The 13223-nt window shown below is 38.3% G+C and overlaps 1 protein-coding gene across 1 annotated transcript in view; it reads left to right on the top strand.

Moving 5' to 3' along the window:
- The window catches only part of REC114 (REC114 meiotic recombination protein), a 165001-nt gene that overhangs the window by 148923 nt on the left and 2855 nt on the right, over positions 1-13223 (top strand). Inside the window, exon 5 of the mRNA XM_060002817.1 lies at positions 3659-3871. Coding sequence (XP_059858800.1) covers positions 3659-3871 — 213 coding nt within the window. The remainder of the gene's footprint in view (positions 1-3658; positions 3872-13223) is intronic.

Raw genomic sequence — 13223 nt, 5'->3', positions numbered from 1 at the left:
TTATTTTAAATTTAGCTTCCTAACTAAACTTTTATTAGCTCTGATAATTTAAGTTTTAGGAAAGTAATTTTATAATCTGCAAACAATGGTAATTTACTTCCCATAGTTTGTACTTACTACTTTTCTCACCTTACTGAATTATCTAGACCTTCCAGAACCCTGTAATTAGACAATTATACAGCCATCCTTGACATCTTACTGACTTGAATGGGAACCAGTATTTAGACATGAAGAATATTTCTGGCTGTTGATTGGATATTCTTTACCATGTTAGGGAGATAGTCTTTCAGATATAGTTTATTTACTAATAGTTTTATCAGGATTACCAATTAAATTTTAACACCTATCAAGATCATGATTTGTTTCATTTTTTTTAATCCTTTGATCTATTGATATATTAATACTGAGCCAACAGATTCTTCTTTTTGCCTTACCTGGCAAAGGGTACACAACTTTAGTGCTTCTTGCCTTGGATAACTTTTAGTTAACCAAGTATTACATAACAAATATTCTTGTTTAAATTGACAAATAGAAGTATTTTGAAATAAAACTTTCATTCCTTTGACAGAAATTTAAAACTTAAATTCAGGGGGCAATAAAGATTATATTTCTTTTCTGTCTGGCCAAAATAAGTAGATTGTGTAAGATCTGCCTACTTGTAAGGTGGGCTTCCTTTTTTGCAGTAATTGTAATCAAAATGGTCTTGGCTGATTGGCTAACGTATCTGAAGAGACTTTGGTTCAAAGGAGTAACCCTAAACCACTGTCCCCACCTCCAGTAACTCACTGAAGAATTTTTTCATGGTTTTGTCTAGCTTCAGCCTTGAGTATCACCTCTTTGTTTCAAAGCAAAGGATCAAAGAAAATGTTTGTCTCTTCTCTGGTGAAGTCCATATAACCCCAATCCCAATTTCTACACAGAGGAATTCACTTCTAGTGGTGGGGAAAACTGCTCCGGTGGGCTCCTAGTGGTGATGGGAAATTTCTTATACATCTGGGTGATGAATCTGAAACCAGCAGGAAAACATGCCTATGTTTGTGAGGATTTTCATGTCTCCTTGGCTGTCTTCCTACATGGTACTAACTGGGCCCTGCGTCTTCCTGCATGCTATACCCTGTAACATTAGCTATCTGCATGGAGATGCCATTCACACTTGTGAGTCAGCATTTAATTGGCCCAGTGCTTCCCAGATTTCTTGTATGTACGTGAAGATAAATGTACAGAGACAGGCACTTACCCTTAACTTGTTTCCTCAAGGAGTTTTCTATCAGTTGTAAGAACTTGAAATTAAGTGTTTTGAAGCAGAGTGGGAACAACTTAAAATATAGTAATTTGGGGAATTCGCTGGTGGTCCAGGGGTTGGGACTCCATGCTTTCACTGCCAAGGGCCTGGGTTTAATCCCTGGTAGGGGAGCTGAGATCCCACAAGTCGTGTGGCGTGGCCAATGTGTGTGTGTGTATTATTTTGAGCTAATCTCCATAGATGATAGACACTGGAGACTGTTTATTTGGGACAGTTCATGGCTGTTAGTATATACTTGAAAAACTTTCATTTCACAACAAGGAGCTCTTTCTGACTTTTAATTATGGTATAAAAATAAATCTCATCAAGATTTTCAACCTAGGAGTCCTTTTTGTTAACCATGTGGCAGGTTTTCTATTGTGACACTAAGGATGTGGGATGAAGATATCTCATTTTCAGATTTTTCCTGATGTACCTTGGCTTTATCTTGGGTCCACATGTATTGAAGTGGTATTTCTGGTTTCTGATGATAAGCTCAAATTCTGTCCGAGAATTTTACAGAAGCAAACATGGAGCAAAACATCAGTTAGGCTATCAGACATAAAACCTTCCCTGTCATTTCTTGGAACTACATTTCAAAGAAACCCTTAACTGTCTGAACTCATTCTTAATGTACACTCACATATATATGTATATAGATACCTCTAGACAAGTGGTCTGAGATTTCTGCTCTACTTATATACTTAATAATTGTGTTTCTACATATAGCTTTCATCTAGCTATGAGGCATAATTTTTTATGTGATTATTTCTCAAAAGGTTAGATAATTACAGAATCATCATGGAAATAGCTAATATAAAGGTATTTCATATAGATGTACCCAGGTACAGTCTAAACTAGGGTGAGCTGGAAACAACTAATTAATTGTAAACAAGAAAGCTCAGTTTCACAGAAGACTAATAGAATTACCAAAACCTGAATGTAGAGTTCTCTTATCAGTTCTTTCCCCTTCCTTAAGGAAAGTTAGCTTTCAAAGACTCTTGATAATTTGGGGATTATTCATCCAAGAGAAAAATGGCTGAGGAAGTGAATAGGCAATACACAAAAGAAAAAATACGAATGACTAATACACATAAGAAAAATATTCATATTTTTTCATTGTTGGAGGGGGCAGTGATAATGGATTACTTTTATACTCAGGAGAAAAAAATTAAACGTATTAAAAAATGAAGAGAACCCAACAGAGGCAGTAAAGGGGGAGTGGTGTCTATTCTTCTAGACATGATATAGAAAAGTTGGCATGGCTAAGTAGTAGTACCTTACCACTACTTAGCCATGCCAACTTTTCTATATCCTAAAGATGTGGCTTTGCTTGATGGCTTTATCTAAAAATTTAAATAGGGTAAACTGTGAACAGGAAAATCAAGGATTTTCACTTATAGGAACTTTCAGGATTTTGTTAACTGTGGTTAGAAACATTTTCCAGTTAGCAGTGTGACTTGTGTATTTAATAAATGAAAAATGCTGTTACTGTTAGCATCTGAATTTCTTCACAGAAGAAATTGAACAAAGGTGCACAATACATACCACCCATTTGGGGTGGCTTTTGTGTAAGCTGAGTCCTCTAAAACTAGGCAGGATATCAGACTAGAAAAAGGAAACTAATTCTATTAAAATAATAGGTTTATTGTTGTTATTGTTACAATTTAGTTCTATTTTTAAACTTACAATTAAATAAATTTGATGTAGTTGCCACTTCTAAAAATTTGAATTGCATCTCTCCCATATTTGTGGACTTGCCAGGGGATGTAACTCATACAGCAAATTAAAGGCAACATGTGATTCATTTGTCTGTGTGATTTGTACATTAAGTCTGGCCTCTTTAAGGATAAAGGGCACTACAGATTATTAATATGAGATACATTAGCTCTCAGCATTTGCCTTTCCCCTTATCCCGTTTTGTTTTTCAAATTCACTGGCTTGTTTAATGTGTACCTACCTGGTTAGCTCTTTTATATACTCAGGTTTGGAAAACTTTGTTGAGCCAGGACTATTAGCTTCACTGATTTTCCACCTGAGGAATCAGATGGTATGAAACCTTTGTTCCAAAGTAAGACAAAACATTGATCTTTTACTGCAGTCAGTATAGTGACCTTCCTGGTCTTTATGATATGGGCTTTTCCATTTTTGCTGATGTCTGCCAGTTCCTTGAGGGAAATGAGTTTAGTATGAGGAACAGCTCCCAAAAGGGAGAAGAAAACTAATGGCTTTTCTATACCCACATCAACAATCTAGGGTAACTACTCCCTTATTCATACCTCTTCCCCTTCAAACAAAGGGAAGACCTCACAGTAAATAAAAGTAAAGTGATAGGACATGAGGGTCACTGAGGATATCTTCTGATTTGTCACACAGAACAAGAGTCGTATGTTCCGGGTGCAGTTTAGTGGAGGCTCAAAGGAGCAGGCGCTGGAACACTGCTGCAGCTGCGTGCAGAACCTGGCCCAGTACCTCACTGTCCAGGTGCCTGACGGAATCAGCCAGGAGCTCAGGCTGGGTCCTAGCCCACTGTGGACAGGTGAAAGCCAACGGAAGGGCTGTGTGCAGAGCATCCCACCACAGCATGATGTAAGTAGGCGAGGGTGTGGCTGTACGAGAAGCCTGACAAGTTAATGCTCTATGGGGGCCAAAATCACAGTGGAATTTGCTGAGTCCACCAGGTTTGTAAGTTAAGGATATCTAATGTTGATTGACTTATTTTTATTGATGTATAATTAATTTATAGTATGTTTCAGGTGTACAGTATAGTGATGATAGTTTTATACATTACAAAAGATCACAGTAAGTCTAGTAACCATCTGTCACCATACAAAGTTATTAAAATATTATTGACTATATTCCCTGTGCTGACATTAGGTCTGTGACTCATAACTGGAAGTTTGTGCCTCTTAATCCCTTTCACTTAGTTTGCCCATCGCCCCCCACTCTGCAACCACATTTGTTCTCTGTATTGATGAGTCTGTTTGTTTCATTTGTTCGTTTGCTTTGTTTTTTAGATTCCACATATTTTAGTGTGTATATATACCTCATTTGTGTATATATTCCGTTGTGTGTGTGTGTGTGTATACATATACACACACAGACCTCATCTTACCCAGTCATTTATTGATGTACACATAGGTTGCTTCTGTATCTTGGCTACTATAAATAATGCTGCACTGAACACAGGGGTGCATATATCTTTTATTAGTGTTTTTGTTTGCTTCGGATAAATATCCAGAGTGTAATTACTAGATCATATGGTAGTTCCATTTTTAATTTTTTGAGGAACTACCATACTGTTTTGCATAGTAGCTACCAATTTACATTCCCACCACCTGTGCATGAGTTCCTTTTTCTCCACATCCTCACTGACACTTATTATTTCTTGTCTTTTTGATGACAGCCATTCTGACAGTTGTGAGGTAATATCTTGTGGTTCGATTGCATTTCCCTGATGATGAGTGACGTTGAGCATCTTTCCATGCACCTCAGGCAAGGGCAACAAAAGCAAAAATAAATAAATGGGACTGCATCCAACTAAAAAAAAGCTTTGCACAGTGAAGGAAATCCTCACCAGAACAAATGGGCAACCTATTGAATGGGAGAAGGTATTTGCAAATGATACATCCAATAAAGGGTTAATATCCAAAATTACAAGAACTCATACAACTCAGTATCAAAAAAGACCCAAACAATCTGATTAAAAAATGGGCAGAGGACCTGAATAGACGTTTTTTTCCAAAGAAGACACAGTGATTTATTTTTTTTTTTAATTTGAGTCTCACTGTAGCTACCTGTAATACTAGGAATTAGATTAGCTGGGAGTCCCAGGTGTATTATGGGTGTCACTATAGAACAGTGGTTCTCAAAGCATGATCCACAGACCCTTCCCTGAGACCTTTTCCAGGGTCCACAAAGTCCACAGTATTTCTGTAATAATATTAAGATGTTAGCCCTTTTGCTATATGGATATTTGTGTTAATGGGACAAAAGCATTGTGAGCAAACCTGCTGTCACCTTAGCACAGATCAAGGCAGTGGTATCCAACTGTATGCAGTCAGGTTTTTCACTGGTCACTGAAGTAAGAACCAACTAACAAAACCATCTGTATTCTGAAGCACGATGGCTTTCTCCTGGAAAGCACCTGTATGAATGCATTGGGTGCTGAACCACCTCTTTCTTCATGGAACACCGTATTACTTGAACGGACAAACTCTGGTTATTCAGATTTGGGTGTTTGGTGACATTTTCTCGAATGAAGTGAGCCTGTCATTTTAAGAAAACAACTGATATTATTTATCGATAATGATGAAATAAGCTGTTCGAGTGAAAATTAGAATCCTGGAAAACTTGTATCTGCCACTTGAGCTTCACAGCTTCCTAACCCAGAAGACCTTCCTGATGGTACTACTAATGAACGTGATCTTTAAAATAATTAAGTGCAAAATGTTTCAACATTTGGGAGATCTGTATAGTCCAGCGAAGCAGTATTTTTCAAGTGACGAATATATGACGCTACAAAATCATGCATGGATGAAAGACCCAAAGTGCAAAATAGGGACTTCCCTGGTGGTGCAGTGGTTAAGAATACACCTGCCGATGCAGGGGACGTGGGTTCGATCCCAGGAAGATGCCACGTGCCACGGAGCAGCTAAGCCCATGCACCACAACTACTGAGCCCGCGCACTGCAACTACTGACCCCACGTGCCATAACTACTGAAGCCCACACGCTCTAGGGCCTATGTGCTGCAACTACTGAGCCTGCATACTGCGACTGCTGAAGCCCACGCACCTAGAGCCTGTGCTCCACATCAAGAGAAGCCACCACAATGTGAAGCCCACGTGCTGCAATGAAAAGTAGCCCCTGCTCGCTGCAACCAGAGAAAGCCTGCACGTAGCAACAAAGACACAACGCAGCCAAAAAGAAATTTAAAAAAAGTAAAAAGATCACAAATTTTTCAAAGTGCAAAACAGACTAATGGATTCTATTTATTTACTTTTGCACCCCTTAATCTCCCTTACCTGTTTCACTCATTCTCCTTCCCCATCTCCTCAGAAAATACCTAGAGACAAATGACAATGAAAACACGACAATCCAAAACCTATGGGATGCAGCAAAACCAGTTCTAAGAGGGAAGTTTATAGCTATACAAGCCTACCTCAAGAAATAAGAAAAATCTCAAATAAATAATCTAACCTTACACCTAAAGGAACTAGAGAAAGAACAACAAACAAAACCCAAAGTTAGCAGAAGGAAAGAAATCATAAAGATCAGAGCAGAAATCAATGAAATAAAAACAAAACAATAGCAAAGATCAATAAAACTAAAAGCTGGTTCTTTGAGAAGATAAACAAAATTGATAAACCACTAGCCAGACTCATCAAGAAAAAGAGGGAGAGGACTCAAATCAATAAAATTAGAAATGAAAAAGGAGAAGTTACAACAGACACCGCAGAAATACAAAGCATCCTAAGAGACTCCTACAAGCAACTCTATGCCAATAAAATGGACAACCTGGAAGAAATGGACAAATTCTTAGAAAGGTATAACATTCCAAGACTGAACCAGGAAGAAACAGAAAATATGAACAGACCAATCACAAGTAATGAAATTGAAACTGTGATTAAAAATCTTCCAACAAACAAAAGTCCAGGACCAGATGGCTTCACAGGTGAATTCTGTCATTTAGAAAAGAGCTAACACCCATCCTTCTCAAACTCTTCCAAAAAACTGCAGAGGAAGGAACACTGCCAAACTCATTCTATGAGGCCACCATCACCCTGATACCAAAACCAGACAAAGATACTACAAAAAAAGAAAATTACAGACCAATATCACTGATGAATAGAGATGCAAAAATCCTCAACAAAATACTAGGAAACAGAATCCAACAACACATTAAAAGGATCATACACCATGATCAAGTAGGATTTATCCCAGGGATGCAAGGGTTCTTCAATATAGGCAAATCAGTCAATGTGATAAACCATATTAACAAATTGAAGAATAAAAACCATATGATAATCTCAATAGATGCAGAAAAAGCTTTTGACAAAATTCAACACCCATTTATGATAAAAACTCTCCAGAAAGTGGGCATAGAGGGAAGGTACCTCAACATAATAAAGGCCATATACAACAAACCCACAGCAAACATCATTCTCAATGGTGAAAAATTGAAAGCATTTCCTCTAAGATCAGGAACGAGACAGGGATGTCCACTCTCACCGCTATTATTCAACATAGTTTTGGAAGTCCTAGCCACGGCAGAGAAGAAAAATAAGTAAAAGGAATACAAATTGGAAAAGAAGTAGTAAAACTGTCACTGTTTGCAGATGACATGATACTATACATAGAGAATCCTAAAAATGCCACCAGAAAACTACTAGAGCTAATCAATGAATTTGGTAAAGTTGCAGGATACAAAATTAATGCACAGAAATCTTTTGCATTCCTATATACTAATGAGGAAAAATCTGAAAGAGAAATTATGGGAACACTCCCATTTACCTTTGCAACAAAAAGAATAAAATACCTAGGAATAAACCTACCTAGAGACAAAAGACCTGTATGCAGAAAACCATAAGACACTGATGAAAGAAATTAAAGATGATACCAACAGATGCAGAGATATACCATGTTCTTGGATTGGAAGAGTCGATATTGTGAAAATGACTATGCTACCCAAAGCAATCTACAGATTCAATGCAATCCCTATCAGATTACCAATGGCATGTTTTACGGAACTAGAACAAATCATCTTAAAATTTGTATGGAGACACAAAAGACCCCGAATAGCCAAAGCAGTCTTGAAGGAAAAAAACAGAGCTGGAGGAATCAGACTCCCTGACTTCAGACTGTACTACAAAGCTACAGTAATCAAGACAATATGGTACTGGCACAAAAACAGAAACACAGATCACTGGAACAAGATAGAAAGCCCAGAGGTAAACCCACGCACCTATGGTCAACTAATCTATGACAAAGGAGGCAAAGATATACAATGGAGAAAAGCCAGTCTCTTCAGTAAGTGGTGCTGGGAAAACTGGACAGCTACATGTAAAAGAATGAAATTAGAACACTCCCTAACACCATACACAAAAATAAACTCAAAATGGATTAGAGACCTAAATGTAAGACCGGACACTATAAAACTCTTAGAGGAAAACATAGGAAGAACATTCTTTGACATAAGTCACAGCAAGATCTTTTTTGATCCACCTTCTAGAGAAATGGAAATAAAAACAAAAATGAACAAGTGGGACCTAATGAAACTTCAAAGCTTTTGCACAGGAAAGGAAACCATAAACAAGACGAAAAGGCAACCCTCAGAATGGGAGAAAATATTTGCAAATGAATCAACGGACAAAGGATTAATCTCCAAAATATATAAACAGCTCATGAAGCTCAATAGTAAAAAAACAACCCAATCCAAAAATGGGCAGAAGACCTAAATAGACATTTCTCCAAAGAAGACATACAGATGGCTAAGAAGCACATGAAAAGCTGCTCAACTATTAGAGAAATGCAAATCAAAACTACGAGGTATCACCTCACACCAGTTAGAATTAGCATCATCAGAGAATCTACAAACAACAAATGCTGGAGAGGGTGTGGAGAAAAGGGAACTCTCTTGCACTGTTGGTGGGAATGTAAATTGATACAGCTACTATGGAGAACCGTATGGAGGTTCCTTAAAAAACTAAAAATAGAGCTACCATATGATCCTCCAATCCCACTCCTGGGCATATATCTGGAGAAAAACATAGTCCTAAAGGATACATGCACCCCAGTGTTCACTGTAGCACTGATTACAATAGCCAAGACATGGAAGCAACCTAAATGTCCAACTACAGGGGAATGAATAAAGAAGATGTGGTACATATATACAATGAACTATTACTCAGCCATTAAAAAGAATGAAATAATGCCATTTTGCAGCAACATGGACCTAGAAATTGTCATACTGAGTGAAGTCAGAGAAAGACAAATATATGATATCGCGTCTCCAATATAAAATAAAAAGTTTGAAAAAACATTAATGACTTCAAAGTTAATGCTGTTTTTTATTATCTTAAAATCAATAGTGGATACTCAAGTGATCAATGTACCATTATTTATGTCTTCATGTATTTCATATTATTTTGTACTTATTCATGTTTGAATAAAAAAAAACGATAAAAAAAAACCCACAATGAGATATCATCACACCTGTCAGAATGGCTATTATTAAAAAGACAAGATGTGGAGTAAAGAGAACCACTGGTGCACTCTTGGTGGGAATGTAAATTGGTACAACTGCTATGAAAAACAGTACAGAGATTGCTTAGACCAAAGGATTTTAGTATAACAGAGTATAAAAAAGTCCTTGCTGTGATTTCAGATTCTACCTTGAAAATAACCTTTAAGAAACTACCACTTGTTGAGTTTTGGTGTCATATCAAGGAATATCCACAATTAACTGAAAAACCCATTTTTAAAAAAAAACTTTCCATCTATATATCTGTGTGAAGCCAGATTTTCTTCATATACTTCAACCAGAACAACGTGTGTCAGCAGATTGAGTGCATAAGTGGATAGGAGGAGAGTCCAGCTAGATATTAAAGAGATTTGCAAAAGTCATTATATTTTTGTTAGGAAATATAGTTTTCATTAAAATGTTTTAAATATAACATATAATGGTTTTATAAGATTTAAATGAATATTTAAAATTTTTGTTTTAATTTCTAACAGATAAATATCACATGTAACTCAAAACAAAAGCCGTTTGTAAGAGTGTAAAGGAGTCTTGCGATAAAAGTTTGGGAATCTTTATTACAGAATTTCTCCTCGAGGTACATGTTCTAGCATTTCTTTGGCATAGTCCCACAAGCTGCTAGCATAAGCTACCTCTGCTCCTGGGATGAAATTCTAGTTTCAAGCTGGGTTTTCTTATTTTCTATTTTGAGTAATGATTTTCCAAACCTGGCTTTCCATCACTTCATCCTGGAAGTTCCCCTTAAACTCACTGGGCCAAGACATTTCACCTTTACACCAACTTTCTTTTCATAGTTTATCTGGGGTGAACATAGATTTACATTATTTATCATAAAGTGTTTTTCTTTAAACAAGTACTGTATGATTTCTTCTTGACTATGTTTAATTTGCCATATCAAATTTTTTTTTTTTTTTTTTTTTTTTGCGGTACGCGGGCCTCTCACTGCTGTGGCCTCTCCCATTGCGGAGCACAGGCTCAGCGGCCATGGCTCACGGGCCCAGCCGCTCCGCGGCATGTGGGATCTTCCCGGACCGGGCACGAATCCATGTCCCCTGCATCGGCAGGCGGACTCTCAACCACTGTGCCACCAGGGAAGCCCTGCCATATCAAATTTTGATGATGTTTTAGAATTCTTCTTCATTTGTTTCTGCATGACTTTTGTTGTGAACATGTCTTAACACTAAAGCTGGTTTTTTTTTTTTTTTTTTACAAACCCTGGATCTAGTTTAAAACATTTTTGCCTCATCAGCTGCTGCTGTATTCTTTAAGAATCCCCTCTCTACAAACGGGATGGAATGGCTTATTATAAGGTACTTTCTTGCTTATGACAAAACTTTCATGTCTTTTCTTGATTCCATATTCAAGTCTTCCTCTGATCTGTAGTTTGGTGTTCTGAGTAGATGAGATGGCACAGTGTTGTGCAAAGACCACAGGCTTTGGAATCAAAATGGATCTAGGTTTGAATCCTAGCCCTATTAGTAGCTACGTGATCTTATGCAAGTCACTCATCTGTAAAATGGTGAGACTGAAATTGTCTATAAGCAGCTAGGACAACATCTGGCAAATACCTAAATAACATGATCCATTATTACTATTACTGCCAGTGCTGTTACCGTTTCAGATCTGCCTTCCCTTGCAAATGAACGAATGAGCATCCTAGTCAGTTATTACTGAGGGTAAGAACTCATGAGTCAATAGGGCCATGATAAGACAGAGTGTCTGATGCTGCAGAACAGGAGACAAGATAAAGCTACTGGGTTAATTCACCAGCATGCAGGCATTGTGAAGCACTACCTAGAATATTCTAGTCTTCCTAATGCCAAAAACTCCTAAGGCTTGCCCTTAGCTGCTGCTGTGCAAATTTGCTATCATGCTCCCTTTTTCAGAATCCAATTCAAGAGGTGCAAGCTCTGGCCTATATATTTTCTTTTGTCTAAAACAGTTATTCTCTTCTTTGCAAATAGAGATAATTCCATGTCTTTCTATTTCAAGTTCTTGAGTCACTTCCTGGCTCTTATTTTTTTACTTTTCCTCAGCCTTGTAATTTTACTAATTGTGGCCTAACCAGGTATTTCTCAACCTGAGGGCTTCTAAGGCAACCCAGCGTACTCAGAGAGGGGGGCAGTTCCTAGGTGAACTCTTTCCTCTGTTAGCACAGGAAGTCCAGCAGAAAGCGGCCAGGGGCTCATTCCTGTGTGCACAGAACCTTCCATCTCTCTGCACTTGGGCAGAGGACTGTCCAATCCTTAGGGCCACCCCAGTAGCCTCAGCTGCTTCCATCGCACTTGGCTATAGGTCAGTGTGGATGGCATATGAATTTTGGTTGATGTCTTTCCCAGTTGTTTGAAGAACACAGTGTGAACTGAACTGATGTGTCTCCTAGGAAAACATCAAATATCAGAGCTGGAAGAAACACTAGAGTCTGACTTTTCCAGATAAGGAAACTAAATAGAGAAATGGGGCTTGCCTAAGGATTCTAGACTCATTAAAGTCCCTTACCTTTTTGCTCATTTTTATTTTAGTATTCTTGACTAGTTTTCTTTTCTCTTTGTTCTTTCCTTCCTCTCTGTCCTGCCACCCCATTTTTGACGCTTCCAGATATGCATTTCTGCTAATACGCACTAACTAGCAACAGTCAGCTTCCATGTAGAACATTTACTTCTGGCAGTCAGAACATGCTGCTGACAGAGACACCTTCCAGGGAGGGTCTTGGATTCTCCCTGAGTGATACCACTAGCTCGCAACTGTCTGGAGATTAGCACTACAAGCACCACATATATCCAAAACGTAACGAGGCCTGCAGACATGTGGCTAGGAAGGAGGAGTGATGGGGCTCTTGGAAAAGTTTGTGCTTTTAGGTAGAAGCAGCCCTCCGAGCCTCTTATGTCTCCAGGCCTCCTTCTATACCTTATTCACTCTGTTTGCCTAGAAAACATCCCGTGTGTTCTGCTAGAGAACAAACCCTCCTATAGCAGGTTCCTTTGAAGCAGCTTGGACTCTAAAGCATTCCTACCCTTCATGCTTAGCACACACACCCCTCCTGTACTCCCCCCTCCACTCTAAGCCTTAAGTCTTATATTTACCTCCATTCCAGCACTTCCTGACTTGCTAAGTTCTTACTGGGCTGTAGGTTCTTGAGGGCTGGACCTCTACCTTGTTCTTTGTGGCTCCCTTCCCTTTATCACCCCAGTGTCTAGTACACAGTAGGCACAAAACATTGTTGAATGAAGATATCTAGGAATTTTACTAACAGAAGAACTCATTCCCTCAGAATGTCTAAAATGAGATTTTTTTTTAACTTTTATTAAAAATGTAAGATTATCTTGCAACTATAGGGTTTTTTCCCTTTTTCGCAGTGAACGTGTATTACTTGAGTAATAATTTTTAGAAGGTGACAAATCATGATTATCAGAAGCTGGGCAATGTCCACTGCCCTCCAGTACCAGCACATGGTCCTGGGCTGGGCCTCTGAAGACAGAAGTACACCACGGTGTCAGACAAGAAAAAGCACTGCCAGCCTATGAGACATAAGGAACAGACATAAGGAACATAAGGGCAGGCGCCTCAGATTTAAACTCTGTCTGTACCTCTACTGTGGTAAATCAAGTAATAGCCAAGCTTAAACCAGGACAGACTACACCAACAATGATCTTACCACTTTTACTGATGTTTTCTTTCT

This window comes from Delphinus delphis, chromosome 2, assembly GCF_949987515.2.
Source record: "Delphinus delphis chromosome 2, mDelDel1.2, whole genome shotgun sequence".
NCBI lineage: Eukaryota > Metazoa > Chordata > Mammalia > Artiodactyla > Delphinidae > Delphinus > Delphinus delphis.
This window is presented reverse-complemented; position numbering and strand designations above follow the sequence as displayed.